This window comes from Plasmodium chabaudi, assembly GCF_900002335.3.
Source record: "Plasmodium chabaudi chabaudi strain AS genome assembly, chromosome: 9".
Classification (NCBI taxonomy): Eukaryota; Apicomplexa; class Aconoidasida; order Haemosporida; family Plasmodiidae; genus Plasmodium; species Plasmodium chabaudi.
In genome coordinates, this window is record NC_030109.2 from 28790 (window position 1) to 43946 (window position 15157).

At 21.1% G+C, this 15157-nt stretch overlaps 3 protein-coding genes across 3 annotated transcripts; 1 reads left to right on the plus strand and 2 right to left on the minus strand.

Annotated features, from left to right (window-relative positions):
* Positions 1 to 3873: 3873 nt before the first annotated feature.
* On the plus strand, positions 3874 to 5395 carry PCHAS_0900035 (fam-a protein; the record flags this gene model as incomplete). Its single annotated transcript, XM_016798246.1, has 6 exons — positions 3874 to 4010; positions 4182 to 4401; positions 4492 to 4561; positions 4709 to 4818; positions 4922 to 5140; positions 5288 to 5395. The coding sequence occupies 6 exons, from the start codon at positions 3874 to 3876 to the stop codon at positions 5393 to 5395; spliced, it is 864 nt and encodes a 287-aa protein (XP_016652879.1).
* A 416-nt stretch (positions 5396 to 5811) lies between these two features.
* Positions 5812 to 6881, minus strand: PCHAS_0900041 (CIR protein; the record flags this gene model as incomplete). The annotated part of the gene is made up of 3 exons (XM_016798313.1): positions 5812 to 5874; positions 5964 to 6743; positions 6867 to 6881. 3 exons carry the CDS (start codon positions 6879 to 6881, stop codon positions 5812 to 5814), a joined length of 858 nt encoding a protein of 285 aa, XP_016652880.1.
* Positions 6882 to 8880: 1999 nt separating this feature from the next.
* Positions 8881 to 10177, minus strand: PCHAS_0900045 (CIR protein; the record flags this gene model as incomplete). The annotated part of the gene is made up of 3 exons (XM_016798379.1): positions 8881 to 8961; positions 9043 to 10035; positions 10163 to 10177. The coding sequence occupies 3 exons, from the start codon at positions 10175 to 10177 to the stop codon at positions 8881 to 8883; spliced, it is 1089 nt and encodes a 362-aa protein (XP_016652881.1).
* Positions 10178 to 15157: the final 4980 nt, after the last annotated feature.

A 15157-nucleotide genomic window follows, 5' to 3' on the forward strand; every position in this document is an offset into this window, starting at 1 on the left:
AATAATTCACTTTAGAATATGTAATAACATTTCTTTATATATAAATTTAATTAATGGATAGTTTTGAGTAGATAACTTATGTATGTTTTTAAATTAAAAAAGCATAATATACAAATATATTGATTGAGCTATTGCAATTAAAATGAATCATGAATATAAATTAGTTTTTGAGTAATAGTTATTATATATAAAATGTATATTATTCTTTTTATTCCTATTATCTATTTAATATATAAATGATTAATACATATATTTAATCAATAAAGAATATAAATATAATTTAAATATATTTTTTTAATTTTAAAATTATATTAATACTTTTGTTAGAATAATGAATTAATTTGAGAATCAATATAATATGAGCTACCATTTTAAATACACATTTATACTTATAATCTAAACATATATTATGTGTTATATATTTTATAATAAAACGTTATTTATTTGTATAATGAAATAGCTGTATTTTTAACGAACATTATGAAATTATTATTATATTGATTGATAACTTTAATGTCATAGCGCCATACTAATCCATTATTATTACTATTATTGCAACTAATATACCACTGTACACTACAATGAGATAATTAATGCACTCAAGAGAAATACTTTAAACCAATTAGTAATTTTCCTTGCTCCATTGTTTTAAAGTGCAACATTTTATAGCATATATTATTTCGTAATAGCACTATATTTAAAATATAAATTTATAAGTTTGTGCATATATAATAGCCTAGTATAAATATTATTGTTCAAATAAAATTAATTATTATGTGCTTTCTCAACAAAATTAATATTTAATTATATGAAGTTTTTACAATAAAATAATATTTCAATATTATTTGTAGAATATTTACTATCTTATATGTATAAGCATATAATAATAACCTTATTTCTATATACCTAATTTTTTTAATTATCATAAAAATTATTAGAACAAAATATTATATGAAATTTTATTAATATTTTATATTTTATTTTTTAACTATTTTTAAATATAATTTATTTATTCCTTAAAACTATAAAATTTTAAAATTAATAGTGATTAATCTAATGTTATACCTTTATAGTAAATAAATTAAAGTATATAGAACTATTTCTATTATTTGAATTTAATGATTTAGCATAAAATGATGCTATATACAATCAAAAAATAAATGGTATTATACATATATCTATAATGTATTTTTTATTGTATTATTAAAAATGTTAGATGCATAAAAAGCCTTTTATAGATAATGTTGTATTATCGAATCTCGATCGATATTTAATGAATCCATATTTTATGATTACCTATTATATATTAGTATTATGTTTAAATAATATTAAACATATACCAATTAACCTGAAAGTATATTATCATGTAGGCATTTGCTCCAAATGAATATAATTATATGTTATAGCCTCATATATGTGATTACAATATTGTTTGGTTGGAAAGTTATAATTAAATCAAAATAATAATGACACGAATTATAAGCTTTACTAAATAAAATGTTTCATCAAATAAAGAAAATATTGTGTTACTCATGGTTCAACATAGCTATGGGTTAATACGTCTATATAATATATAATAAGGGTTTTTATATATAGTTAGACAAAATTAGAAATAAATTATAAAATGTGAAGTTATAATATTGCCACATGCAATATATACGATCGAATTCGATGAAGGTATTGTAACTTATGTAAAATATGTTATGCGACCCCTTTCATATTAATGGCTATGTTCCTTCGAGGGGGCATATATTGGGGCATCATCTCGAGATTAACACATACGAGATGGTGTATATATTTAATAAACATTTACAAGCCAATAAATATTATCAAATTATAAACAAATTAATAAAAATATAATCTTAACTCAAAACATAGATTCCATGGAACAAAACTACAACCCATAATACAGAACCCTGACCCAAAATACGGGTTTCCCAAAATCCATCTCAAAATCTGAACTTTAAACCACGAATACAATTTTAAACTTTTATGGAAAATAAATAAAAAAATATAAAATCATTTCTATTAGTATGAATTTAAATTATAACAGAAACACAAAAATAATGTAAAAAATTAGGATTATGTGAATTAAAAGTAAAATACTTCTTGTAAATATACCATAATATACTTTTTATTAACACATCTTTTAAACTGATTAAAAATGTTTGATACAAAAAATATTTTTTATAGATGCATTATCGAATATCGATCTATACTTTATGATTATCTATTACATATTAGTAATATGGTTAATTAATCATAAAAATTTCAATATTAATGCATATTGGCTATATTATAAACAACTATTTTAAACGAATCTTATTATAATTTTGTAAGTTCATAAACAATATTAAATCACAAATGTTGTATCATGCAAATAAGGCATTATGTTAAATAAAAATATTCGTCAAATAAGCATAATTTATGTTATATATATGTGTTAATATAATTTCAAATGTGGTGATTCACATTTATTATATAATAGACAGTTATAATATATAATATCATGACTCAATATATATGGCAAACTCAAAATTAACAACAAATACAAAATACCGATATATACATCAGCATACTTAATATTTAATATATACCACGCAAATGTAACTGTTATCATTTATGAAGATGTATTTTGGGTTGGTTCCTTTTCATATAAATGATTATGCCCCTTTATGTATTACAGGCGTATGTCGCATTTAATGAACAAAATACAGGAGTTGTAATATATGTGTTTTTTCGTTTAATAATTTATTATATATATTAAATAAATTAAATAGACGAATAAATATTATAAAAAATAAAATGCCAATATATTTCTGAACCTTAAACCCGACCTGCATAATACAAAAAATCCTTATTTTGAACACCTTAACATTAAAAAATATATAATTAAAAAAAAATTTTTTTTCGTATATAAATACTCTATATTTTATTTTACAATTTTATTTAATGTTTACTGTATTTTTATTTAATTTTATTTTATATATTTTTTTACAATTTGTATTGTTTTATATTTTATTAATATTGGGGCAGTTGTATTAAGATTAAAAATAAAAAATAAAATTGCAAAATCTATGATTAACCATAACAGAAAATTTACCATACTGTTATTATGACGAATTGGAATATTGTTATTGTAGTTGTAATTGTTGCAACCATATATAAATAATATATATTTTTTTTAAATAAATTAAATTCATCAATACATAAAAATATAAAAAATATTTATACTAAAATATAGGTGAAAAATAACAAAACAATAACTATATATTTTATATAATTACTATTATATCTATTCCGCTATAATCGTTTATTATTCATTACGCATATATAATCATAACTATCCCAAATAATATATTAGAAAAATTATATTAAAACGAATATTTACTTTTTATATTGTTGTTTTCTTTATATTTTAAATTGTCGTTTTCATTAAATAATTCACGTATGTAAGCATATGTTTTTTTTTTCAAGATGCATATAGTAACCGCATGTAAAGTCCTATATATATATTATATATATTTTTGACTAGCCAACTATAAAAAAAAAATGGATATGCCCATAAGGCCTAACATACAAAATATATTATATATAATTAAAGCTCATTTTTTAAATATTATTATAATCTATAAAAATTAAAATAATAATATTTGGGATGCTCTATATTTTGTGATGTTATTTTTCCTCCATTGCAATGAGTTCATTTAAATAATTTTCGTTTAAATAATTATAATAAATTTATTTTTTATTTTTAAATATTTATTAATTTTTTATAAATTTTTCGCATATTCTTTTCCTTCTATTTTAAATATACTTATATAACGTCTTTTTACATTTTTTAAATTAATATTTTACTTATCAAATACAAAAATGAATAAAACATATATTAAGGTTGCTTTGGCACTTTTAAGTCTAGCAGGATATATGCAAAATGTAATATTTGCAAGCGAAGCTGTTGCAAATGATTGTACGAACACCTCCCCAATCTGCCATATGCCATTATCATTGTATGAAAAAATGAAAACATATATACATATAATATAAATATGCACCCTCGTGAAAGCCATGACTTTATAATTATTAATATTCATATTACCATTTTATAAATTCATTTCTTTCTTTTTTTTTTTACCCATTAAAAATTATCTCACTTTCACCAATAATATTTCCAATGAAAGATATGAGCAATACAAAGATGAGGTATATGACGACGTTGATGAAGGTTTAGCAGCAGTATATTATGCACACGATGCTAAAAATCTTTTACTAAAACTTTCTGAGGCTGATGTACAGGATTACTCAACCTATTCTACAGAAAATGGAAACAAAATATATACTAAGAAAATTGGAAATGTGGATATTGGAAGACTTGATTTTACCATTCCATCTTCCTCTAAAGTATAAAATAACAACCAATTTTTAACATATAAAAATAACTTAAAATTAAATAATAATTATTATATTTATCCATATATTTTTTTTCATTAGTACCCTACTGTATTTAGGCAATACTGGGATTTCAAATATGACAAAAATACAGATGAAAAAATTATTAATGGTACATAAAAAATAATCAATAAATTTTATATGTCCTTATCACTATTTACACATCTTTCAATTTTACTACTCTTTGTCCATTATTTTCATTAATATTTTGTTATATTCATAATATTTCATTTATATCTGCAAAATGATCATTTTTTAGGAAAAGTTGTTCGTTTATACTGCAAAAATACGGCCTTATTTGAAAAACATAACCCAGATCCTAATTATAAACCCCTCACAAAAGTATATACTTTAGGCTCAAGAATTTATGTAAGCACATTTTTTTTCCATTATTTTTCTAAAAATTCTATTATTCATATTATTATACATTAACTTACGCAATACATATATTTTTTATTCATTAATTTTGTAGCTACGAGAAATGACTGTAATCGTATGTCCTTCAAGAACTCTAAATTATGATGGTGAAATCAATCAAAAAATTGAATTGAAAGAAGTTTACGAAAATCAAAAATCAATCGAAACTGGTATTGATCCTGAGGAGGCATTAAACAAATTGGGTGATAATTTATCCGGATTTGTAATTAGAAAAGGCGATGATGATCAAGTTCATGTTACTTATATCAACGCTGTAAGCAATCTCAAAAAATAATAACATAATCATTTTTTCTCATTTTAGCATTTATCAAAATTTAGTTTCCCTATAAATCATATATTATATGATGTTTACATACAAACTGCTGAGATATTTTATATATTTATTCATTGTTTTTTGTAGATCTATGATACTGGCAATTCTACCGAGTTTGCCCACAATAAAAGAGAGAGAGATCTTGCATATACAAATATCCTAAACTTAGCACAACACATTTTATCTGATGAATAACACTATCCCCCAAGTAAAGATGTTTCAACACTTGAATATTGGGATACATATATTAATGTAATTAATATATCTTTATACCTAGTACCTTTTTAAATTGCCATCACGGCATTTTGACTGTTTTTAAATGGTTATTTAGTATATAATTTTTTGTTCCTTTTTAATTAAATATATAGTATGTATTAAATTTGTTATAAATCAAATAATCAATGCTATAATTTAATTATTTTTTTCTGTATTATTACCCTTTATATTAGTCTGATCACTTTTTTTTACAGTTCAAAATTTATGTTTCGTATTCTTATATTATCATAAAACTTAAAACTTGTTAATAATTAATTGTATGTAATAAAAAAATATCATAAAATATATCGATCACCATCCTCAATTAATACACTTATCAATTATTTTTATCTTCATTATTTATATTTTTTCCTTAAAGTTTGTCTCTGAACTCGTTTATCAAATCCGAATAATGAATACTAATATAAAAATGGTAATCGTATATACATTTTTTGATGATCACATATAAGCAATCACGAACATAATTTTTAAATTCCTTATTATTTACCTTATAAGCAATTCCCAAGAAAATCGGTATTGCAAACATTAATAAAACTGGAATTAATTTGCTTGCTATCGACAAACTTGATGTTGTTTTTATCACTGGAAACGCTGAAATGTCTCTACAATGACTGCATTTTTCAACAAAATAACTTTTAAAATTATTATAATCAGTTAATAAAGTAGACAATATTTGACTATATAAACTGTCTTTATTAATATCATAATTTTCATTATGTTTTTCATATTCATCAACAAAATTTTTGGCTTCTTCCAAACATTTTGTGGAATTTGATTTGTTTCCTTCAATTTCATTATACATGCTGCATAATGATTTAAATGAAGTATAAAATTTAGATACTATTTTCATATTCATACTTAAAAAATAATTATTTTTATCTATAAGATCCTTATAACTTGTATAATCTTTAACACCGGTTATTTTATCATTATACTTATCATTACTATTTATATATAGATCATAAAAATCTTTCAGATTGCTGATGTTGTTATTTTCCTTTAGGCTTAGTATATAACTTAACCATATGATAATGTATTGGGCAATATTCATATTACATTTTGCATTTTTCATAAACGATTCAGAATCCTCAAAAAATATTTTAAACAAAACGAAACATGCAGCATTAATTTTATCGAGATCAGTCCTACAATTATCACAATTACTGTCACAATATTTACTATATATATCTTCATTTTTAAATTGATAGTTTCCATCATTTCCCAATGTATCGGGGAAATCCTCCCACATCATCTCGAAAATTTTACACTAAAAAAACAATTAAAACCAACTATTAGAAATGTATATTATTAAAATAAAGTTTAATGATAATTATATATAATATCAAAAAATGTAGTGGAAATTATTATTATTATTAAAAAATTCATATACCATATCTTCATTCATTGTGATATAATTTTATTTTTGATTTGTAAATTGCGTAGAATAATGCTAATTTTATGTACACTGCCCAAATATGTGACATTAATACTTTAACCCTATATATAACAACTGTCTGTAGTTAAATATATTATAAGGTGTTCAATAATTAAATTAATATAGAATACCAAAATAATATGATTGCTAAATAAACTTTACATTTCTGTTTATGATAAATAACTAAATTACCTTAAATATAGGGGTACTTAATACACTTTTGATTAAATATATGTATAATTCATTTTACACAAAAAATACTATTCTTACAAACACATGATATAACTTTATTATAAAAATTTATATACTTTGTAAAGAATTTAGTGTTTCCTTTATTTTTGAACAAAAAAAACCTATAACATCTCCTTTTTTAGTAGAACCTTTTCTAAAACTTAAATACTGCAAAAATCGAAACAACACAGGAATCCATTATTACTATAGTCCTTAAAAGTATATAAATAGTAATATTTTAAAATATATTAAATACTTATATACATGTTTCTTATAATATATAATATAGTTCTTTCTAAAATTATAGTATTTTCAAATTAAGTTACGTGCCCCATTTTCTATGAAGATTACATAAATTTATATTATTTTTATTTAATACAGATAAATTCATAATCCATCTTAATGAGTGCGATAACTTTATTCTTATTTTTATGTACATCAATTTAGAAATATATTTTATTGGGTTATTTATAATATATTTTGAGCATCTTTTCTATAGTTTAAAACAACAATTATCACAGAATCTGTTGTTATTAAGCTATTTATAAGCTTAAATAAGTTTTTAAATGCATATTATTTTTAAAATAACAGTTAGTAAATATTAAACATATAACACATAAATAAGTATTGATGCAATTTTTAAAGCATAATAGAAAATCTATGTATAATTATATTGCTATATTGCACTTTAAGAAGGGGAAAATAAAATATATTTTCTCTTTTAATATATATATTTAGATAAATATTCGTTAAATGATTTAAATATTTCATTTTATATAGTACATTCCATTGTTATTTTTATCAATGCATTACATTCAAATAATTTATTAAATCTATGATAAAGAATACTATTTGAATTTATAAAATGATGATTCGTAAGCATTAATAACATAATACATGCTAATATGGAATAATAAATAGAAATTTAACATGAATTGAATCTTTAATCCTCCCCCCATTTATCCGATTGTTTAGAATATAAAACCCCGTATTCCAAATTGTATCTTCAACAAAATATATAATAATGATGACTTTATGGTGCATCATTATATTCCATTGATTTATTATTCATTCAATAAAACAGATATTTATACATCTATGTTAGAAAATACCATTATATTTTTATATAATTTTTTACTGAATACTTATAAAAAAATATTTTATATTGAAATCTATGATAGAGATTTAGTGGGGCCATGTTTATATTTTTTTATAAATTTATTATGAATTTTTTCAATAATAAATAATAATTTTATAATAAAATTTTATTTTTTAGTCATTCATTATATTAGTGATGTTTTTATTCCGAGAATTGTATAAACAAATTTAAAGTTAAATGAACCACTCTAACAACATCATATTTGTACAGATTATAATAATATATATTTTCGTATTATAATTATATAAATATATTTTTTAATTATACTTATGAATTTATTTACCTATAATAATAGTATAAACAAATTTACTTATTTATCATTTTTAATACTTATATTGAGTTTTAAAATCAGGTTCATGGAATCTGAACCCCAAAATATAAGTTAATAATTAAATTTATCATTCTATGGAATTGTCTTTTCTTTTATAAGCAAAAAAAATCAATAAAAAATAATAAATGTCATGTAGTCTTCCTCTATGTGTTTATATATACTTAATAATTCCATTTTCTCAAAAACTCAATTTATAATTATATCCATTGGTTATTTTCGATAGATGTATTTGTGACGTCCCTTTTGGTTTATTTTTTGTCACGTAAATTTATAATTTTGTTCGCGTTTTTTTTTCTCTTCAACTTTTTTCTTTGCCCATGTATTAAATACTAACATAAAAATAGTAAAAATATTTAATTATTTGTTTTTTATGCACTTAAAAAATATTTTTGAATTGTCTTATTATTTACCTTATATAAAATTCCTAAAATAATCAAAATTAAAGTAAATGGAACTACAATGTAGGTTACTTTATTTCCATTATTTATACTTGTGGTGGCTTCTGATGGAAGAATTATAGATTTTGATATATCCATATGACCTATTACAGGCTCAAGTTCTTCTTGATTGTCACTTATATCGCCTGATGATTCACCTGATAAACTAACTTCGGTTGGTGGTTCATCTGATAAACTAACTGGGATGTCCATAACAGTTTCTAAAATGTCACTTCTCGCTTTCTCATTTTCCAATTTTTGTTCGTTACTTTTACATAAATTCTTACAATTTTGTATTCCTTCCTCAATAAATTCCGGAAGTTTATGTTCTGGATCATCATCAATTTCTTCTCTAAATTTATCATATGAATTTTTTAAAGTAGACAACACATCGCAATATGAAGTGCACATTTTACCCTTAGGGACATTCGTAACAAGGTCTTTGTATGTATTAACACATTTATTAGCATGTTTTAAATATTCAGTTGGGTATGATTTATCTTCGTTATATTTATTAATTGTACTACATATTTCTTTAAGTAAATTATATAGCTTATGCATATAGTAATCACCAAAATTCATTGCATTTCTTTTTTTTTCTATTTTATCACGAAATTCATTATACCAATAGCTACTATTTATTTCAAGAATATCATAAATAGTAGTTGTACTAATATATGTATCAGAATTAATTAAATTATTTTTAGAATTCAACCATAAAATAGCATATTCAACATATTGGCCATTTATATCTTTAAAATCGTCTACATTGGTAAGAGTCTTGAACATCTCTAACAACCATATGAACCAAGCACTAAGCTTTCCACCATTAGTTCTACATTCTCCTAATTTTCCATTTTTCGCGTTAGGACAATAAGCAGTGTATCCTAATTCATCTAGGCATTCATCTCCTGTAGATAATATGGTCTTGGATAAACATTTATCAACCTCCTTAATTACGCCACACTGTGAAAATATTTTACGAATTAAATAAAAATATATTAATTAAATATTGTTGAAATTTAATTTAATTTTAAAAAGTGTAAAAACAATAAAATAAAAGAAAATTAATTTTATTAAAAATTGGATATACCACTTCAGAAATCATTATGTTGGATTTTATTTTAAATCTGGAGATAATTTGCCATATACAATTTTTATGTAATATATGTATTAAACCCAAATAAGCTATTAATTAATTGATATTTCTATATAATTAATATCTGTAGTTAAAGACATTCATATTAGATTTAATACTTTGATTAACATGGAATAATAATATAATAACATTACTGAAGAATTATTCTATTTTTGTTTGTGATAATCACGAAATTGCCTTAAATTATTATCCGTTTAATATTTTTATCATATCTATATATAATGCATTTTATATATAATTTCACTTTTTAATTAATAGCCTGAATAACTATATTACACAAAATTGTGGGATGTTATAACTAAAATAGATGAAATTTGTTTTATATAATAATATATGCATATTATAGGTTTACAGATGAAAATAAAATTATATTCACTATTTTTTTAATAAATGTGTTTCAAAACTTATTTTACTTTAAATATATAAAGAATAAGAAATATATTATCACTATAATTGTTAAAAATATATTTGTATTTCATTATTGATATGTGCTATCATTCTGCTTCGCGTGCTGCATATTTTAATATTATTTATAATAAATATAAAACAAGCTATTATTAAAATTATAGTGTTTAAAAATAACTCAGAATCGCTACTTTTTCTAAATATATGATTTATCGTTTATATTTATATTTTAATTAATAATATAAATGAGTACCCAATTTAGAATGTGCAATAACTTTGTTCTATGCGCATATCCTCAACATACAATTGTATTTTAATAAATAATATTCTATTTCATGCTCTATTTATCTTCCTAAAAATAAAATGAAAAATGTGCAATTTAAATTAATCAAAGTAATTACAAATTAAAATCGCCATGGCACCTAAATGGGCTTTAAAATTAGTAAATATATTATCATTCTTATTAACTATTTAATATATAAATAAATACGAAGTCCAATCTTAAGATATAAAAACTAATTCAATAAAATTATTTCCATCTGATTTACTTAAATTTTACAGGTTTATAATTTTAAAATTTCTCTTTATTTAGTGATAATAATAAACTTTTAGAAACAATATAAGCTGATTTACCATTCTAGTGCATATTCCTACTTATAACATAAGCACATTATATACTCCATGTTTTATAATAAAGCATTTAGCTCAATATAGAAAACTATATTTTTATTCAAATTATTAATAGAATTATTAATATACGGCTTTTTAGTGCTAATAGTACTACATTAAAATTATACCCAAGTATAAATTAAAATAATTATTTTTTATTTTCTGCATCTGCTCAGTTTTGTCAAAGTTTTAAATAATACATATAATTAATATATATCAAAGGATTCGAATCAAATGATTTTAATGAGTTTTCCGTATTAATGCTTTATCTATTGTTACCATTGTTGGTTCCTATTATACCACTGTATAGTACAACGGAATAATTAATGCGCTTAATAAAAATACTTTAAACCAATTAGTAATTTTCCTTGTTTCATCGTTTTAAAGTATAAAATTTTAGAATATATATATTATTTCGTAATGTCAATATATTTAAATTATATATTTATAAGTTTGTGTATATATAATAGCCTAATATAAATATTATTAGTTCAAAATAAATTAATTACTATATATTTTTTTCTATATAATTTATATTAATATATAATTATATATGTTTCCCCAATTTAACATATTCCAGTGCTTTGTTATTGATACAATAGTTTATCCATTTATTTTTATATATAATACTAATTCTAATTTAAATATAAAATTTTTCAATTGTTAGAAAATATACTAAGAACAAAATATATTTGAAATTTTATTAATATACTCATATATATACATTTTAATTATTTTATAATATAATGTATTTTATCATTTCGTAATATATATAATCTATCAAAATTAATATTGATAATATATCTTATACCTTTATGGAAAGTAAATCATAACAACGTATAGACTGCTTCTGTTAATATGAATTAATATTTTAACAGAAAAGTGCAATGTGATATATAACAGTATATTTTTTATAAAAGATAAAATAAAGATACAATTGATAATCATACCCCAAAACATAAACTCCATAGAACAAAACTATAATTCATGGTACAAAATCATGACCCCCTATATATAATAATAAAACCCGTGTTTAAAAATACCATAAAAAATATAATGCCAAATTTAATTAGCCATTTAATTGAGTTTATAATTTTAGGAAAATGGTCACAAAAATATTAGCATCACATTTTTATAATAAAAATTTAAGTTATTATTTCATATTATATAATTATGAAAATGATATTAAAAAAGGTTATCCCTAAAATATTAACTTTTTTATTTACTTGGTTTCCCTTTACTATTACTTTATTACCGTCTTTTTTCTATTGACGAGTATAAAAAATTTTCTAAAGGGATATGTAACTTATTAATTTGTTTAAATTCTTAACATTATTCATGTTAAAGCCTTTTTAACAAGTAAAATAAATCTAAATAATGGGGAATAGACATGTACATATTTTCATATAAAATGTTGCATCAATTGCAAATTTTTATTTCTCTAGGGAGTTAAAAAAATATAGCTACACCAGCTTATAAAATTGTTCTACATTGTTAGCATTGCATTCCAATTAATCATATAAAATGCTGTTTATACCAATTTAATGCATTCTTATTCGAATTATTCAATTTTTGTATTCTTTAATTACTAGTTCTAATACTTTTATTGCGTGTCAATTTTATATCTTTTTATCTTTTTTCCTTTTTATTCTTATTTTTTATTGGGATTAAAACTTTTAATTAGTGTATCTTTATCTATTCAAAAAGTTTCATCGTCGCTCGTTTCGATGTTATTATTTTTCATGCTTACTATACAGCTGTTTTTATCTTTCAGTTTCACAAATCACGATTTTCCAATAATAGCAGCTATAAAGAACCAAAAGAAAACATCCTACAAAATATTTTTCATATTTAACCTTTATTTGAAGAATTCAAAAAATGAATGGTCATATAGAATTTGTGTTAATTTAATCAATTTAAAACGGTTCAACAATGCTATTTGGGAAATCAAATTAAAAAATTAAAATAATATAGAAAATATATTTATGGTATTTGTATATTTTTGGAATATGCTGAAATAGTATTTTAGTCATAAAACATGTTTTAAAATATAACTTCATTATTTACTCTGATACTTTAAATGGGCAGCAAAATAAAGAAAGAGGTAATATACTAGTAATGCCGAAGACAACCAAGATACATTTATTAATGTGTATAAATGTGTATAAGAAATTTGATAACTTAATTTTGAATTATATTTTATCTTTATTAGTTACATCCTGCATCTTTTTTACAATATGACTTTTTAAATATTTTCATAATAAAAAACAAATAAAATCTCGAGTATAAATAATCACAAATAAGCACACATTCCTAATGAAATAATATCAAACGAAGGTATGCATTTTTTTAAGCATTATCCACTTTTAAATTCATGTGCATTCAAATGTCTTTAACACAAATAAATACACATACAAAATATTATGCACAGCGAGTATATATTGGTTTATGATAGGTTTTCCTTACATGAAAATTATACTTATTTATTATTATTACTATTGCTTTCCTTATTATTGTTATTGTTGATGCTCACCTTTACATACCTCAGTGGCATAAATAATGCACCCGATATAAATTTTTTAAATTATCTATAACATTTACTTTTTCAAGTGTTTAAAATGTATTGTTTAGAGTAATATGTATTTTTTCTCATAAAAATGCCATGTGTTAATATATATATATATATATGAGTTTGCATATTTATAATAACAGTAAATTATAATTAAAAAAAAATTAATTGTTATATAATTTCCCTACAAGATTTCATCACACATAAATATGACATTACATGAATTAAACATGTTTCAGTATTTAACCATTAATATGACTTAAAAAAAATATATATAGTCGAGTAAAGGACACCAATTTTATATCCCTGTTTTTTATTAATTATTATAAAATAGTTGCGACCAAAATATATTATGAAAAAAATATTTTTTCTCATTTTAGCTATTTTAAAATGCATTTATTTTATATATATTAAAATTTCCCAATTTACACATATAAAAACTATTAATAAAATAATGTTGATAATATAATGTTGTACCTTATGGAAGTTAATTAAATCGTGTAAAGTATTTCTATTTCATGAATTTTAAATTTAACAGGAATTTAAAATAATGAAGTTCAAAAATTGCATAAATATAATTGGCATTTACATTATTTATTATGCAGATATTTATATTGTAATTTTTTATTAATATATTAATTAAATGTAATTTCAAAAATAATGATTAGCATTTATAATATAATTTATAAGGGTATTATATATGGTGAATCAGAACTTAACATTAATATATAACATATCAATATTATACAATAATGATGTTTAATTATATTAATCGTTAAATATAAGTTTAAATTTATAATTTTTTTTTATTTACGATTTTCTTTTAATATTAACGCTCATAATTTTTTTTATTTACAATTTTCTTTTAATATTAACGTATATAATTTTTTTGTGTGTTACAAACTTAGATTTAATCTAGTTGTTCACAAATTGGGGATATTGCGCATTTTTTTTTTATAATTTTTACTTATATATTTAATCAATTCTTTATTTCTGTGTAATTCTTAATAAACTTGATTCGATGAATATTATCAAAATTAAAAATTAAATTAAAACAAAACTCTACACACGGTACCGGCACATTATCTTAAGCCATATTTTATATGTTATAACACTAATTATTTATTATAAAAACGAACCACGGGTTTATTTTATTTAAATATGCATTTTGTTTTAAATTAAAGGCGATATAACGTTTATTCATGCATAAAAAAAACAAAAAGGTCTATATTTAAATTTTCTATTTTCCTTTATTTACCTATCATTATATTTTTTTGTGTAAATTA